The sequence below is a fragment of the Rhinoderma darwinii genome, chromosome 1 (assembly GCF_050947455.1).
Source record: "Rhinoderma darwinii isolate aRhiDar2 chromosome 1, aRhiDar2.hap1, whole genome shotgun sequence".
In the NCBI taxonomy this organism is placed as follows: Eukaryota; Metazoa; Chordata; class Amphibia; order Anura; family Rhinodermatidae; genus Rhinoderma; species Rhinoderma darwinii.
In genome coordinates, this window is record NC_134687.1 from 164,214,636 (window position 1) to 164,232,472 (window position 17,837).

The window sequence follows — 17,837 nt, forward strand, 5'->3', positions numbered from 1 at the left end:
AATCTGAATAATGGGGCTCAGGCGCTGTTCACATATGTATTTGGAGGCTCCATAGCAAATTCCATCGGATCTGATAGGAGGAATAGCGATGCATGCAGCGCTATTCTTCTCGTCAAAACAACGAAAACTGGGGGATCCCATTATCAAGTCAATGCAATCCATCGGGCGCTGGTGGTGTCCGTCATACGTTGGATCCAACATATTTTTACCCTCTTATTTTTAGTAGAAAGTGACCCTAAACTTGATCATCATTGTCAAATGTTTTTTTACTTTTATTTTTTTATATTTTTATTTTAAAGGTTAAATAAATGTTCAACAAACTTCTGACATGTCATAGTGACATGTCAGAAGTTTTGAGGGCTGGGGGTCTGAGCACTGAGACCCCCACCTATTGCTAAAATGTAGCGGCAGCGATTGGTGGGGGTCACAGTCTTCGGACCCCCACCAATCAAAACCTCTGACATGTCACTATGACATGTCAGAAGTTTGTTGTTGAATGTTTAGTTATCCTTTAAAGATAGATAGAGAGAGAGAGAGAGAGAGAGAGAGAGAGAGATAGAGATAGAGATAGATAGATAGATAGATAGATAGATAGATAGATAGATAGATAGATAGATAGATAGATAGATAGATAGATAGATAGATAGATAGATAGATAGATAGATAGATAGATAGATAGATAGGATAATAAATATATTAGTAGCCTGTTTGTACGGTGTGGCTGTGGCTGGCAGTTTGTGGGTGCGCTGTGACTGCCACTATATGGGTGCTCTGTGGCTGGCACATTTTGTGTGTGCTTTGTGTCTGGCACTGTATGGGGGCTTTTTGACTGGAACTGTATGGGGGAGGCAATGTGGCTTGCTCTATAATGGGGTCTCTTTTTGGTACTCATATGGAGGTCTGTTTTTAGTTCTCTTACTATAGTTGGCAATGTTATGGGGACATGTTGTGGAGGCACTGTAGCTGTACAGTGAAGGAAATAAGTATTTGATCCCTTGCTGATTTTGTAAGTTTGCCCACTGTCAAAGACATGAACAGTCTAGAATTTTTAGGCTAGGTTAATTTTACCAGTGAGAGATAGATTACATATAAAAAAAAAAAAAGAAAATCACATTGTCAAAATTATATATATTTATTTGCATTTTGCACAGAGAAATAAGTATTTGATCCCTTTGGCAAACAAGACTTAATACTTGGTGGCAAAACCCTTGTTGGCAAGCACAGCAGTCAGACATTTTTTGTAGTTGATGATGAGGTTTGCACACATGTTAGATGGAATTTTGGCCCACTCCTCTTTGCAGATCATCTGTAAATCATTAAGATTTCGAGGCTGTCGCTTGGCAACTCGGATCTTCAGCTCCCTCCATAAGTTTGCGATGGGATTAAGGTCTGGAGACTGGCTAGGCCACTCCATGACCTTAATGTGCTTCTTTTTGAGCCACTCTTTTGTTGCCTTGGCTGTATGTTTCGGGTCATTGTTGTGCTGGAAGTCCCAGCCACGAGCCATTTTTAATGTCCTAGTGGAGGGAAGGAGGTTGTCACTCAGGATTTGACGGTACATGGCTCCATCCATTCTCCCATTGATGCGGTGAAGTAGTCCTGTGCCCTTAGCAGAGAAACACCCCCAAAACATAATGTTTCCACCTCCATGCTTGACAGTGGGGACGGTGTTCTTTGGGTCATTAGCAGCATTTCTCTTCCTCCAAACACGGCGAGTTGAGTTAATGCCAAAGAGCTCAATTTTAGTCTCATCTGACCACAGCACCTTCTCCCAATCACTCTCAGAATCATCCAGATGTTCATTTGCAAACTTCGACGGGCCTGTATATGTGCCTTCTTGAGCAGGGGGACCTTGCGGGCACTGCAGGATTTTAATCCATTACGGCGTAATGTGTTACCAATGGTTTTCTTGGTGACTGTGGTCCCAGCTGCCTTGAAATCATTAACAAGTTCCCCCCGTGTAGTTTTCGGCTGAGCTCTCACCTTCCTCAGGATCAAGGATACCCCACGAGGTGAGATTTTGTATGGAGCCCCAGATCGATGTCGATTGACAGTCATTTTGTATGTCTTCCATTTTCTTACTATTGCACCAACAGTTGTCTCCTTCTCACCCAGCATCTTACTTTTGGTTCTGTAGCCCATTCCAGCCTTGTGCAGGTCTATGATCTTGTCCCTGACATCCTTAGAAAGCTCTTTGGTCTTGCCCATGTTGTAGAGGTTAGAGTCAGACTGATTAATTGAGTCTGTGGACAGGAGTCTTTTATACAGGTGACCATTTAAGACAGCTGTCTTTAATGCAGGCACCAAGTTGATTTGGAGCGTGTAACTGGTCTGGAGGAGGCTGAACTCTTAATGGTTGGTAGGGGATCAAATACTTATTTCTCTGTGCACAATGCAAATAAATATATATAATTTTGACAATGTGATTTTCTGTGTTTTTTTTAAATATAATCTATCTCTCACTGGTAAAATTAACCTAGCCTAAAAATTCTAGACTGTTCATGTCTTTGACAGTGGGCAAACTTACAAAATCAGCAAGGGATGAAATACTTATTTCCTTCACTGTATGTGCACCCTGAATAATGTTAATATAATATATAGCAAAAAATATTAGCTGTGCCCTACTTACCATGGCATGACTTGTTATCTGGGAGAAGGGCATAACCTCTGGGACAGCTACAATAATAGGAGCCTGGGAGATTTTCACAGCCAAGAGTGCAGCCATGAGTCCATAAGGCGCATTCATTAATATCTGATGACAGAGAACATTAAACGTGAGCAGCTTTGATTACATACCTGTACTTCAGTCCAAGAAATCTAAAGAAAACATTCTGTCTAGTTGGTTTTCTTTCCATTCTAAATATGTTTAAGTTTGCCTGAATGTGAAGGTCTACAAGACCACCTTTAACCTCATCCGGTAAACATTTATAGCTGAACAGCTGGGTCTGTTCCCCTCTGTAGTAGTATTGCACATACTTCATCTTTTCTAGAAGACTGGAATTACCGTATGATACAGAAGTCTTAACATACAACCAGACACCTGCTTTCATTGCTGAAGTGTACAATAGTATAAAACCATGTGTTTTCGGTAGCACCACAAGGTGCCTTACATATACACACACATATACACCGCGTTCCAAATTATTATGCAATTGTTATTTTTCGCTGATTTTCCTAAATAGTCGATGCAAATGACAGTCAGTATAATCTTCAATCCATCAACCGCTGGAGTATAATGCGAATTTTATTGAACAAATCTCCTAATGATAACAGATTTTTTTTTTAGAAGTAAAAAACTCTAAATCCACTGTTTCAAATTATTATGCACAACAGAGATCAAAACATTTTAAAGGTTGTAAAGAGAACTAAAATGGTAATTTGTTGAATTTGCAGCATCAGGAGGTCATATTTACAGAAATCAAAAGCTCTTTCAATAAAAAAAAACTTAACAGGACAAGTTACATGTTAACATAGGACCCCTTCTTTGATATCACCTTCACAATTCTTGCATCCATTGGATTTGTGAGTATTTGGACAGTTTCTGCTTTAATATCTTTGCAGGATGTCAGAATAGCCTCCCAGAGCTTCTGTTTTGATGTGAACTGTCACCCACCCTCATAGTTATTTTGCTTGAGGATGCTCCAAAGGTTCTCAATAGGGTTGAGGTCAGGGGAACATGGGGGCCACACCATGAGTTTCTCTCCTTTTATGCCCATAGCAGCCAATGACACAGAGGTATTCTTTGCAGCATGAGATGGTGCATTGTCATGCATGAAGATAATTTTGCTACGGAGGGCACGGTTCTTCTTTTTGTACCACGGAAGAAAGTGGTCAGACAAACTCTACGTACTTTGCAGAGGTCATTTTCACACCGTCAGGGACCCTAAAGGGGCCTACCAGCTCTCTCCCCATGATTCAAGCCCAAAACATGACTCCGCCACCTCCTTGCTGACGTCGCAGCCTTGTTGGCTCATGGTGGCCATTCACCAACGATCCACTACTCCATCCATCTGGACTATCCAGGGTTGCACGGCACTCATCAATAAACAACACGCTTTGAAAATTAGTCTTCATGTATTTCTGAGCCCACTGCAACCGTTTCTGCTTGTGAGTATTGTTTAGGGGTGCCCGAATAATAGCTTTATGCACACTTGCAACCTCTGGAGGATCCTACACCTTGAGGTTCGCGGGACTCCAGTGGCACCAGCGGCTTCAAATACCTGTTTGCTGCTTTGCAATGGCATTTTAGCAGCTGCTCTCCTAATCCTATTAATTTGTCTGGCAGAAACCTTCCTCATTATGCCTTTATCTGAACGAACCCGTCTGTGCTCTGAATCAGCCACAAATCTTTTCACAGTACGATGATCACGCTTAAGTTTTCTTGAAATATCCAATGTTTTCATACCTTGTCCAAGGTATTGCACTATTTCACGCATTTCTGCAGCAGAGAGATCCTTTTTCTTTCCCATATTGCTTGAAACCTGTGGCCTGCTTAATAATGTGGAACGTCCTTCTTAAGTAGTTTTCCTTTGATTGCGCACACCTGGCAAACTAATTATCACAGGTGTCTGAGATTGATTACAATGATCCAAAGAGCCCTAAGACACAATACCATCCATGAGTTTCATTGAAAAACTAATAATTAAATGTTTATGACCCTTAAATCCAATGTGCACAATAATTTGGAACATGGTGTATGTGTGTATATATATATATATATATATATATATATATATATATATATATACATATATATATATATATATATATATATATGTATATATATCTATATAGATAAAGAAAATCTTGCAGCACTCCAATAAGCAAAATCGTGAAGTTTATTCAGTCCACATCAAGCAAAGGTGCAACGTTTCTGTCCTACAATAGGACCTTTCTCAAGCATGGACCTTTTGCGCGCGCAAAACGCAGCGTTTTTTGCGCGCGCAAAACGGACACATCCGTGTGAATAAGGCCTTACATTGGGCACGGTTCTTCTTTTTGTACCACGGAAGAAAGTGGTCAGACAAACTCTACGTACTTTGCAGAGGTAATTTTCACACCGTCAGGGACCCTAAAGGGGCCTACCAGCTCTCTCCCCATGATTCAAGCCCAAAACATGACTCCGCCATCTCCTTGCTGACGTCGCAGCCTTGTTGGCTCATGGTGGCCATTCACCAACGATCCACTACTCCATCCATCTGGACTATCCAGGGTTGCACGGCACTCATCAATAAACAACACGGTTTGAAAATTAGTCTTCATGTATTTCTGAGCCCACTGCAACCGTTTCTGCTTGTGAGTATTGTTTAGGGGTGCCCGAATAATAGCTTTATGCACACTTGCAACCTCTGGAGGATCCTACACCTTGAGGTTCGCGGGACTCCAGTGGCACCAGCGGCTTCAAATACCTGTTTGCTGCTTTGCAATGGCATTTTAGCAGCTGCTCTCCTAATCCTATTAATTTGTCTGGCAGAAACCTTCCTCATTATGCCTTTATCTGAACGAACCCGTCTGTGCTCTGAATCAGCCACAAATCTTTTCACAGTATGATGATCACGCTTAAGTTTTCTTGAAATATCCAATGTTTTCATACCTTGTCCAAGGTATTGCACTATTTCACGCATTTCTGCAGCAGAGAGATCCTTTTTCTTTCCCATATTGCTTGAAACCTGTGGCCTGCTTAATAATGTGGAACGTCCTTCTTAAGTAGTTTTCCTTTGATTGCGCACACCTGGCAAACTAATTATCACAGGTGTCTGAGATTGATTACAATGATCCAAAGAGCCCTAAGACACAATACCATCCATGAGTTTCATTGAAAAACTAATAATTAAATGTTTATGACCCTTAAATCCAATGTGCACAATAATTTGGAACATGGTGTATGTGTGTATATATATATATATATATATATATATATATATATATACATATATATATATATATATATATATATATATATATATATATATGTATATATATCTATATAGATAAAGAAAATCTTGCAGCACTCCAATAAGCAAAATCGTGAAGTTTATTCAGTCCACATCAAGCAAAGGTGCAACGTTTCTGTCCTACAATAGGACCTTTCTCAAGCATGTGGAGTGCTGCAAGATTTTCTTTATCTATATCTGTACTTAGTCCAAGGATCGGGACTACTTGCTGGGCACCCAGATATATATACAATTCCTTCCTAAAGTGAGTGCTGCTGTTTTTCTTCGTTGTATATATATCTATATATATATATATATAGACAAATCCAATACACAGGTCAGCACTCCAAGGTAAAGTGTAAAATAAGGATCCTTTATTCACCACAAGCGCAACGTTTCAGCCCTGCTCAATGGGGCCTTTCTCAAGCGATGAGAAAGGCCCCATTGAGCAGGGCTGAAACGTTGCGCTTGTGGTGAATAAAGGATCCTTATTTTACACTTTACCTTGGAGTGCTGACCTGTGTATTGGATTTGTCTGTGGATTTGTGACACTGGTCGTGTGTCTGAACAGGGACTTGCACCCCACACTGGAAGAACGGTGCTGCTTTTACTTTACTAGCTTATATATATATATATATATATAGGAACACATTTCTGAATCCCCATTCATACCATGCAGGTGGTGTGCTATGCCTTTTTGACATTCATAGTTTTTTTGCTGCCAGTTTTTCAATAAAACTCAAAGCTAAAAAGCAACTGTATGTGTATCATTACATGTGTTTAAAAATTTTGGGACATTTGTGTTTTGTGATTCTGAAAAAAATAAATAAATTCACTACTATCATTTCAAAAACCACTCGTACTTTTAGGCCTTATTCACATGAACGTGTTTTACGTCCGTGCTACGCGCGTCGCACAGACCTATGTTAATACATGTGGCCGCTCAGACTGTCAGTGAATTTCACGCAGCGTATGTGCGCTGCGTGAAACTCATGACATGTCCTATATTTGCCCGTATTTCACGCTGCACGCACCCATTGAAGTCAATGGGTGCGTGCAAATCGTGCTCGGCACACGGAAGCACTTCCGAGTGCCGCGCGTGATTCGCGTAACAGTAGTAAAAGAAATGAATGCAAACAGAAAAGCACCACGTGCTTTTCTGTTTGTAAACATAAAACCAGAGTGTCATAATGATGCCAGCTGCGTGAAAATCACGCAGCCGCGCACCATATACTGATGCCACACGGACCTTTTGCGCGCGCAAAACGCAGCGTTTTTTGCGCGCGCAAAACGGACACATCCGTGTGAATAAGGCCTTACATTGGAAGTTGAAGTTTTACTACTTTTTTCTGTAACATGGTTTCACTGTGCGTGTGATTCCAGCCTCATTGGTTGATGTAGACTTTTACCTGCTTTAGTTTTATTACTTAACAGTTGTAGTTGTATATAACTCATCAGGAATTCATACTATGGTTTCTCCTGTTTATATGACTTAAGGATAGTAGATTCCTACCGTGAACCTCTCACCATACTCCTACTTACCAATAAAAAACACAGTCTTTACTGGAAAGGCCACAGCAGCCAATTTATGAAACACATTTTATATACAACAATTCACATATATAAAAATACCATAAATATTATTATAAATAACATTAAAAATAATATTAGAATAACTTTATCATTCACATTATAATTAACATTATAACCACTTTGCTTTAATGATGAGGAGTCCTTGAAGGCATTCACACTTCCTGAAATTGCATTAACATGCCTATGGTCTTTGCCCTCAGCCGTAATGCACCTAGCCTGAGGACCCACTATCTTCCAGACCTGCCCCCTTCCTGAGGTTCGGGCCCACAGGAATTTAACCAACGGGCTGGGTAAAACTTCCCCAAGCCCACATTGCCACCATCATTATTCCAATTTTCCTCTACCTTCAAGAACTCCTCATACTCCTGCTGCTATGACTACTAACATATCCTATCCTATATATATATTGATAATTAATATGGAAATATAGGTCATAACAAATAGTTATTATATATGATTTATAATTATTCACTACTATAATTACCTAGTTTTATTGCTGTCATGCAGAGTTTCTTCTGTTCAGTCCCCTTCTGAAGCTTAGTATCCGATGTGAATAATTATAACCTTGCAGTCATTCAGTATTTTAATATCAACATGGGACATCTCACCTTCACAGTATTTACCATCATAAGAAAGTTGAAAACCTTCCTTACACCTGCACTGCCGGCTCATATCGCTGATCTGGCATTTCTCTGTACAATGGTCATTCAACACGGCGCACACCTCTGACCCTGGAATGATAGAATGAATTGGCATAGTTCAGTGTGCATGCTTCTGTCTCTGGAATAATATAATGCTGAGTATTGTATTTTATTTTTTTTTACATTGACATATATATGCACTATTACTATTATATACTACATTGATAAATAAATATATATATATATATATATATATACAGTGAAGGAAATAAGTATTTGATCCCTTGCTGATTTTGTAAGTTTGCCCACTGTCAAAGACATGAACAGTCTAGAATTTTTAGGCTAGGTTAATTTTACCAGTGAGAGATAGATTATATATAAAAAAAAAAATCACATTGTCAAAATTATATATATTTTTTTGCATTGTGCACAGAGAAATAAGTATTTGATCCCTTTGGCAAACAGGACTTAATACTTGGTGGCAAAACCCTTGTTGGCAAGCACAGCAGTCAGACATTTTCAGTAGTTGATGAGGTTTGCACACATGTTAGATGGAATTTTGGCCCACTCCTCTTTGCAGATCATCTGTAAATCATTAAGATTTCGAGGCTGTCGCTTGGCAACTCGGATCTTCAGCTCCCTCCATAAGTTTTCGATGGGATTAAGGTCTGGAGACTGGCTAAGCCACTCCATGACCTTAATGTGCTTCTTTTTGAGCCACTCCTTTGTTGCCTTGGCTGTATGTTTCGGGTAATTGTCGTGCTGGAAGACCCAGCCACGAGCCATTTGATGTCCTAGTGGAGGGAAGGAGGTTGTCACTCAGGATTTGACGGTACATGGCTCCATCCATTCTCCCATTGATGCGGTGAAGTAGTCCTGTGCCCTTACAAGAGAAACACCCCCAAAACATAATGTTTCCACCTCCATGCTTGACAGTGGGGACGGTGTTCTTTGGGTCATAGGCAGCATTTCTCTTCCTCCAAAAACGGCGAGTTGAGTTAATGCCAAAGAGCTCAATTTTAGTCTCATCTGACCACAGCACCTTCTCCCAATCACTCTCAGAATCATCCAGATGTTCATTTGCAAACTTCAGACGGGCCTGTACATGTGCCTTCTTGAGCAGGGGGACCTTGCGGGCACTGCAGGATTTTAATCCATTACGGCGTAATGTGTTACCAATGGTTTTCTTGGTGACTGTGGTCCCAGCTGCCTTGAGATCATTAACAAGTTCCCCCCGTGTAGTTTTCGGCTGAGCTCTCACCTTCCTCAGGATCAAGGATACCCCACGATGAGATTTTGCATGGAGCCCCAGATCGATGTCGATTGACAGTTATTTTGTATGTCTTCCATTTTCTTACTATTGCACCAACAGTTGTCTCCTTCTCACCCAGCGTCTTACTTTTGGTTCTTATTTCCTTCACTGTGTATATATATATATATATATATATATATATATATATATATATATATATATATATATATATATATATATACACAGGGTGGTCCATTTATATGGATACACCTAAATAAAATGGGAATGGTTGGTGATATTAACGTCCTGTTTGTGGCCCATTAGTATATGGGAGGGGGGAAACTTTTCAAGCTGGGTGTTGACCATGGCGGCCATTTTGAAGTCGGCTATTTTGTATCCAACTTTAGTTTTTTCAATGGGAAGAAGGTCATGTGACACATCAAACTTATCGACAATTTCACAAGAAAAACAATGGTGTGCTCAACCATTCCCATTTTATTTAGGTGTATCCATATAAATGGCCCACCCTGTATATATATACAGTATGTATATATATATACATATATATATATATATATATATATATATATATATATATATATATATATAGGAGACCAGGTTTAAATGGGTTTTGTAGGACCAAAAATTATTAGCAGTGTACTCAATGCAGTATGTAAGTACACTCGCTAATATACATTCTGGTCCCCCACCGCGCTGATTCTGTGATTTTCATAGATTTTTAAAGCGCTACCCGGAGACAGGAAGTCTAGTTGCACAGTCTTTTTTGATGACGATACGACTCTTAGTTATTTGACCAGCCCCGCTGTACTCTATGTGCAAGCAGTAGCAGTAGTAGCAGGGCCGATTCTAGATTTTCTGCTGTCTGAGGCGAAAATTCAAATGGCGCCCCCAGATCTTGATTGACATCCTCCTGACTGTTCTACATCACTACCAGCCTCCTCCAACTCATGCGGATGCGCCGTTGCAGAGTACATCTCGCTGCATGGTGCCTGCCAATGGAGTACAAGACAATGGCACATCCGAGAAAGCTGGAGGAGACTGGTAGTGATGTAGAACAGCCAGGAAGATGTCAATCAAGCATGGAAAGATGGGTTTGGAGTCAGGACTATGTGACTCTTCAGGATAGCTGCACCGCCGCATGACCCTTTAAAGAATAATTAGCATATAGCGTGCTCTGTTTTTAAAAGTTGATTTTATAGATTTTGCTGGATCTGAAAAAAACATACAGGGGAATGTTTGGAAATATTGTCAGGTCATGTATTACCGCATGGTGGCAGTTCAAGGGGTTAAAACTACCTGACAGGTTCCCATTAAACTGTTAGTTAAACTGTTAGTCAATAAATGATTACACATTGTTCTAATTTTTTACATTTTTTCACAAGTCAGGAAATATTACAAATTAGATTCTAATTTATAACATTTCCATGTGCTGGTCACTAGAGGGAGCAATTCCCTCATTGCTTTATGCTGAAAATTTGTTGTAGACACACACGCTCTAGTGTGTACACACAATGCCCCCTCCTTTATCCTGGCTGGTGCCAGGAGAAAGGAAGGGGTTGAATGTTCAAACCTCCTACACTGTGTGCTGCCATTTTTTGAGCGAATGCACAGTGTAGGAGGATTAGATACAGTGTAATCACACAGTATAACATGAACATACACAAACATAACTTACCTGCTCCTGCCGCTGCCTCCACTCCGTTCGCTCCGTCTGCTCCGTTCGCTCCTAGTCCTTGCTTCTGAACATATGGACGGAAGCCTCGACCGGAAGTAGTCATCTTACTGTCCGGCCGCGGCTTCCGGTCCACATGAAAATGGCGCCGGATGTCGCTTGGCCGAAGACCTTCCTTTTGGACTGTGTGGGAGCGGCGCATGCACTGTTCCCACATAGACGGCGTACACTATAGTGAATGGAATGGCTCCCGTTCGCATTCTCTATGGGGATGTATGTGCCGTATTCCATCTCTGTATGTGTCGTTAATCGACACATACAGAGATTAAATAAAAATGGCAACCCCCATAGTGAAGTAAAAGTAAGAAAAAAGAAAAAAGTAAAACACAAAAACACAAATAAATAAAATTTATTTTAATAACACACAAAAAGCAAATTTATATAAAACATTTTTTTTTCCCTACACCTGTCCTTTAACCCCTTAACGACCAAGGACGAAAATGTACGTCATGGTCGGCTGCTAGTTCCCGCACCATGACGTACATTTTCGTCCGCATTTCAAACTGTCACTCTGTGTAAACACAGAGTGACAGACCCGCGCTGACAGCTGTCCCCGACAGCTGAGACATAAGTCTTGCCGGACAGCGGACCATCGCCGCTGATTTTGGCAGTTAACCCCTTAAGTGCGGCGACGGATTGCCGTCGCCGCATTTAAGTGGTTTGAAGCACATCAGCAGCCCCCACGAAGTGATCGTGGGGGCTACCGATGCTTGTCACGGCAATCGGAGGTCAGATAATGACCTCCGGGTTGCCATGCACGGAAGCCTCGGAGGAACAGCCTCCGGCCGTTCCTCCTCTGCTTCCTGTCAGTGTGACAGTCACGTCACAATGACAGTTAGAGTACATTACACTACGTGTGTAGTGTAATGTACTCTAGCAGCGATCAAAGCTGCAAGACTAAGTGTCCCCTAGTGGGACAAGTTAAAAAAGTAAAAAAAAGTAATAAAAATGTTTTAAAAAAAGTGTAAAAATAAAAGTTATAAGTTCTATAAACACTAAATGCTTTTTTTCCTATAATAAGACTTTTATTATAGAAAAAAAATGAACACGTTAAAAAAGTACACATATCTGGTATCACCGCGTTCATAACGAACCCAACTATAAAACTATAATGTTATTTTTCCCGCACGATGAACACCCCAAAAAAAATCAATAAAAAACTACGACAGAATCGCAATTTTTCGGGTCACCACCGCTCCCTAAATAAAGAATAAAAAGTGATCAAAAAGTTGCATGTACCCGAAAATAGTACCAATAAAAACTTCTATCCGTCCCGCAAAAAACAAGCCCTTACACAGCTTTTTTGACTAAAAAATTAAAAAATTATGGCTCTCAGAATATGGTGACACAGAAATTTTTTTTTTTATAAATAAGTCATTTTATTGCGCAAACGCTAAAAAAAAGGACCAAACCTATATACATCTGGTATCGCCGTAATCGTACCAACCCGCAGAATAAATTAAAAATGTCATTTATTGCGTACGGTGAGCGCCGCAAAAAAAAAACCTAAAAAAACGGTGTCAGAATTCCTGTTTTTTGCTCAGGATTGCAAAAAAATTGAATAAAAAGTGATCAAAAAAAATCGCATGTACCCCAAAATGGTACCAATGAAAACTACAGATTGTCCCGCAACAAATAAGCCTTCACACCACTCTATTGATGGAAAAATAAAAAAGTTATGGCTCTTGGAAAGCGGGGAGTGAAAATCTAAAATATGAAAGCAAAAAATGGATCAGTCCTGAAAGGGTTAATTCATTTCTAATGAAAAAACGTATATGACAACATGTTGGGTATTTCTGTACTCGGGAGAAATTGCTTTATAAAAAAATGGTTGTTTTTTTCCTCCTTTATCCCCTGTGAAAATTCAACATTTTAGTGGAAAAAATTTTGATATTAATTTTCGCGCCCTAATTCTAATAAACTCTGCAAAAGACCCGTGGGGTGTAAATGCTCACTATACCCCTAGAAAAATACCTTGAAGGTTTTTCCAAAATGGGGTCACTTTTGGTGGGTTTCCACTGTTTTGGTCCCTCCAGTGCATTGCAAATGCGACATGGCACCGAAAACCATTCCAGCAAAATCATAAATCCAAATTGCGCTCCTTCCCTTCTGAGCCCTGCTGTGGGTCCAAACAGCAGTTTATTACCACATATGGGGTATTGTCGTAATCGGGAGACATTGCTTTACAAATGTTGGGGTGCATTTTCTTCGTTATTCCTTGTAAATAATAAAAATTTCTATGTTGTTTCAGAAAAAAAGTACATTTTAATTCTTACAGACTAATTTCAATATATTTAGCGAAAAACCTGTGTGGTCAAAATGCTAACTATACCCCTAGATAAATACCTTAAGGGGTCTAGTTTTCGAAATGGGGTCGTTTATGGGGAATTTCTATCATTCTGGCAGCTCAAAGCTTCTCCAAATGTACATTGGGGCCTAAAACATTTTCAAGCAAAATATGAGTCCTGAAAGCCTCCGGGTGTTCCCTTCCTTTGGGGCCCTGCCGTGTGTCCAAACAACGCATTAAGGCCACAATGTGGGTATTTTTGAAAACAGGAGAAAGAGGGTGATAGATTTTGGGGTGTGTTTCTTCATTTTCATGGTCGCTTTACAAAGAAATCGGTCTTCAAACAAATACTTTTATGAAAAAAGTGAAATTATTATTTTTTTCACCTGCTATGCATTAAATTTAGCAAAGAACTGTGGGGTCAAAATAATTACTATACCCCTAAATAAATACCTTATGGGGTCTAGTTTTCTAAATGGGGTCGTTTATGGGGAGTTTCTATCGTTTTGGCAGCTCAAAGCCTCTCCAAATGTACAGTGGGGCCTAAAACATTTTCAAGCAAAATATGAGTCCTGAAAGCCTCCGGGTGCTCCCTTCATTTTGGGTCCTGCCGTGTGTCCAGGCAGCGCATTAGGGCCACAATGTTGGTATTTTTGAAAACAGGAGAAACAGGGTGATAGATTTTGTGGTGTGTTTCTTCATTCTCATGGTCGCTTTACAAAGAAATTGGTCTTCAAACTGATACTTTTCTGAAAAAAGTGAATTTTTTTTTTTTCACCTGCTATGTATTAAATTTAGCAAAAAACTGTGGGGTCAAAATACTTACTATACCCTTAGGTAAATACCTTAAGGGGTCTAGTTTTCTAAATGGGGTCATTTGTGGGGGTTTCCATCACTCTGAGACCTATGAGCCTCTGAAAACCTGGCTTGGTGCCGGAAAACAAAATGTACTTCAAAATTTATAAAATTATTATTCAATTTGTAAGTCTTCTAAATTGCTGAAAATTTATTTTATTTTTTCAAAAGTGCTGCCAAAATGGAGTAAAGAGATAGAAATATATATTTAATTAAAAAAATTGTACAGTATGTGTGTACATATGTGACATATTGCAGTTAAAAATAGGGGAAAATGGTAATTTTTACAAAATTTCTTCAATTTTTCTATTTTTTAATTAATTTCCGCAAATCGTATCAGTCTACTTTTACCACTAAAATAAAGTACAACATGTGACGAAAAAACAATGTCAGAATTACTTGGATATTCAAAACTTTCACAGAGTTATTCTCTGATAAAGTCAGACATACCAGATTTGACAAATCTGGCTTGGTCATTAAGGTACAAAGAGGCCCGGTCATTAAGGGGTTAAATAGACAATGAATCACAACAATTCCATCTGCCCTGAAATTTTGTTATTAAAAATATGTCCTACATAATAAGCACCAGAACCAAACTCTGACGTGTATACAGTACCAGAACCAAGCTCAGTACACAAATAAAGCGCCAGAAGGAAGCTCATTACATAAATACAGCACTAGAACAAAGCTCTGACATATATAAGGCACCAGAACAAGGCTCAGTACATAAATACAGCACCAGAACCAAGTTCAGTACATAAATATAACATCAGAACCAAGCTCAGTACATACATATAACACCAGAACCAAGCTCAGTATATAAATACAGCACCAGAACAAAGCTCAGTACATATATACTGCACCAGAACAAAGCTCAGTACATAAATACAGCTCCAGAACCAAACTCAGTACATACAGTTAGGTCCAGAATTATTTGGACAGTGACACAAGTTTTGGTATTTTAGCTGTTTACCAAAACATATTGAATATACAGTTATATAATCAATATGGGCTTAAAGTGCAGACTCTCAGTTTTAATTTGAGGGTATTCACATACTGATTTGAGGAAAGGTTTAGGAATTACAGCTCTTTAATATGTAGCTGCCTCTTCTTCAAGGTACCAAAGGTAATTGGACAATTATCTCAAAAGCTATTTAATGGGCTGCATGGACTATTGCCTCATTAATCCATCATCAATTATGCAGGTAAAAGGTCTGGAGTTGATTCCAGGTGTGGCATTTGAAATTGGAAGCTGTTGCTGTGAACCCACAACATGAGGTCAAAGGAGCTCTCAACGCAAGTGAAACAGACCATCGTTAGGCTGAAAAAAAATGAAGAAATTCATCAGAGAGATAGCACAAATGTTAGGAGTGTCCAAATCGACAGTTTGGTACATTCTTGGAAAAAAAAAGAGCGCACTGGTGATCTCGTGAACTCCAAAAGGCCTGGACATCCACGATAGAAAACAGTGGTGGATGATTGCAGAATCCTTTCCATGGTGAAGGAAAATCCCTTCTCCAAGTGCACAAGTCCGGAAGCCGCGACCGGAAGTAGTAATCTTACTGTCCGGCCGTGACTTCCGGTCTACAGGAAAATGGCGCCGAACGGCGCTCAGTTCAACTTGGACTGTGTGGGAGCGGCGCATGCGCCGTTCCGACACAGACGGCGTACACCATAGTGGATGCAACGGGCCCCGTTCGCATTCACTATGGGACTGGGGCTGCCGTACTCCATGTCTGTACGTGTCGTTAATCGACACATACAGAAATGGAGTAAAAAATGGCAGCCCCCATAGGGAAGAAAAAGTGAAAAAATAAAAAAAAGTAACACACAAACACACAAATAAATACAAAAGTTTTTTATAAAACACTAACCTCAAACTGATATAAAAAATTTTTTGGGGGCGACACTATTCCTTTAAGACAAAACTTAAGGCAGAAAGACCCACAAACAAGCAACAACTGAAGACATCTGCAGTAAAGGCCTGGCAAAGCATTACAAAGGAGAAAACCCAGAGTTTCGTGATGTCCATGGGTTCCAGACTTCAGGCAGTCATTGGCTGCACAGCGTTTGGTGATGTCCATGGGTTCCAGACTTCAGGCAGTCATTGCCTGCAAAGGATTCTCAACAAAGTATTAAAAAAAACATTTTATTTATGGTAATGTTAATTTGTCCAATTACTTTTGAGCCCCTGAAATGAGGAGGCTGTGTAGAAAAATGGTTGCAATTCCTAAACGTTTCACAGGATATTTTTGTTCAAGTCCTTGAATTAAACCTGAAAGTCTACACTTCAATTGCATTTCAGTTGTTTCATTTCAAATCCAATGTGGTGGCATGCAGAGCCCAAATCATGAAAATTGTGTCACTGTCCAAATACTTCTGGACCTAACCGTAAATACAGCCCCAGAACCAAACTCAGTACATATATACAGCACCAGAACAAAGCTCAGTACATATATACAGCACCAGAACAAAGCTCAGTACATACACTACCGTTCAAAAGTTTAGGGTCACTTCGAAATTTCCTTATTTTTTAAAGAAAAGCACAGTTTTTTTCAATGAAGGTAACATTAAATTAATCAAAAATACACTCTACAATGTTAATGTGCTAAATGACTATTCTAGCTGCAAACGTCTGGTTTTTAAATGCAATATCTACGTAGTTGTATAGAGGCCGATTTCCAGCAACCATCACTCCAGTGTTCTAATGGTACATTGTGTTTGCTAACTGTGTTAGAAGGCTAATGGATGATTAGAAAACACTTGAAAACCCTTGTGCAATTATGTTATCACCGCTGTTTTGCTGTTTAGAGGAGCTATAAAACTGACCTTCCTTTGAGCTAGTTGAGAATCTGGAGCATTACATTTGTGGGTTCGATTAAGCTTTCAAAATGGCTAGAAAAAGAGAGCTTTCATGTGAAACTCGACAGTCTATTCTTGTTCTTAGAAATGAAGGCTATTCCATGCGAGAAATTGCCAAGAAACTGAAGATTTCCTACAACGGTGTGTACTACTCCCTTCAGAGGACAGCACAAACAGGCTCTAACCAGAGTAGAAAGAGAAGTGGGAGGCCCCACTGCACAACTGAGCAACAAGACAAGTACATTAGAGTCTCTAGTTTGAGAAATAGACGCCTCACAGGTCCTCAACTGGCAGCTTCATTAAATAGTACCCGGAAAACGCCAGTGTCAACGTCTACAGTGAAGAGGCGACTCCGGGATGCTGGCCTTCAGGGCAGAGTGGCAAAGAAAAAGCCATATCTGAGACTGGCTAATAAAAGGAAAAGATTAATATGGGCAAAAGCACACAGACATTGGACAGAGGAAGATTGGAATAAAGTGTTATGGACAGACGAATCGAAGCTTGAGATGTTTGGATCACACAGAAGAACATTTGTGAGATGCAGAACAACTGAAAAGATGCTGGAAGAGTGCCTGACGGCATCTTTCAAGCATGGTGGAGGTAATGTGATGGTCTGGGGTTGCTTTGGTGCTGGTAAAGTGGGAGATTTGTACAAGGTAAA

The 17,837-nt window shown here is 39.9% G+C and overlaps 1 protein-coding gene across 1 annotated transcript in view; it reads right to left on the reverse strand.

Moving 5' to 3' along the window:
• EGF (epidermal growth factor) overlaps positions 1 to 17,837 on the reverse strand; it is a 187,983-nt gene that overhangs the window by 76,604 nt on the left and 93,542 nt on the right. The window contains exons 6-7 of the mRNA XM_075860522.1: positions 8,135 to 8,257; positions 2,630 to 2,752 (exon numbers count right to left, since the gene is read on the reverse strand). Coding sequence (XP_075716637.1) covers positions 2,630 to 2,752; positions 8,135 to 8,257 — 246 coding nt within the window. The remainder of the gene's footprint in view (positions 1 to 2,629; positions 2,753 to 8,134; positions 8,258 to 17,837) is intronic.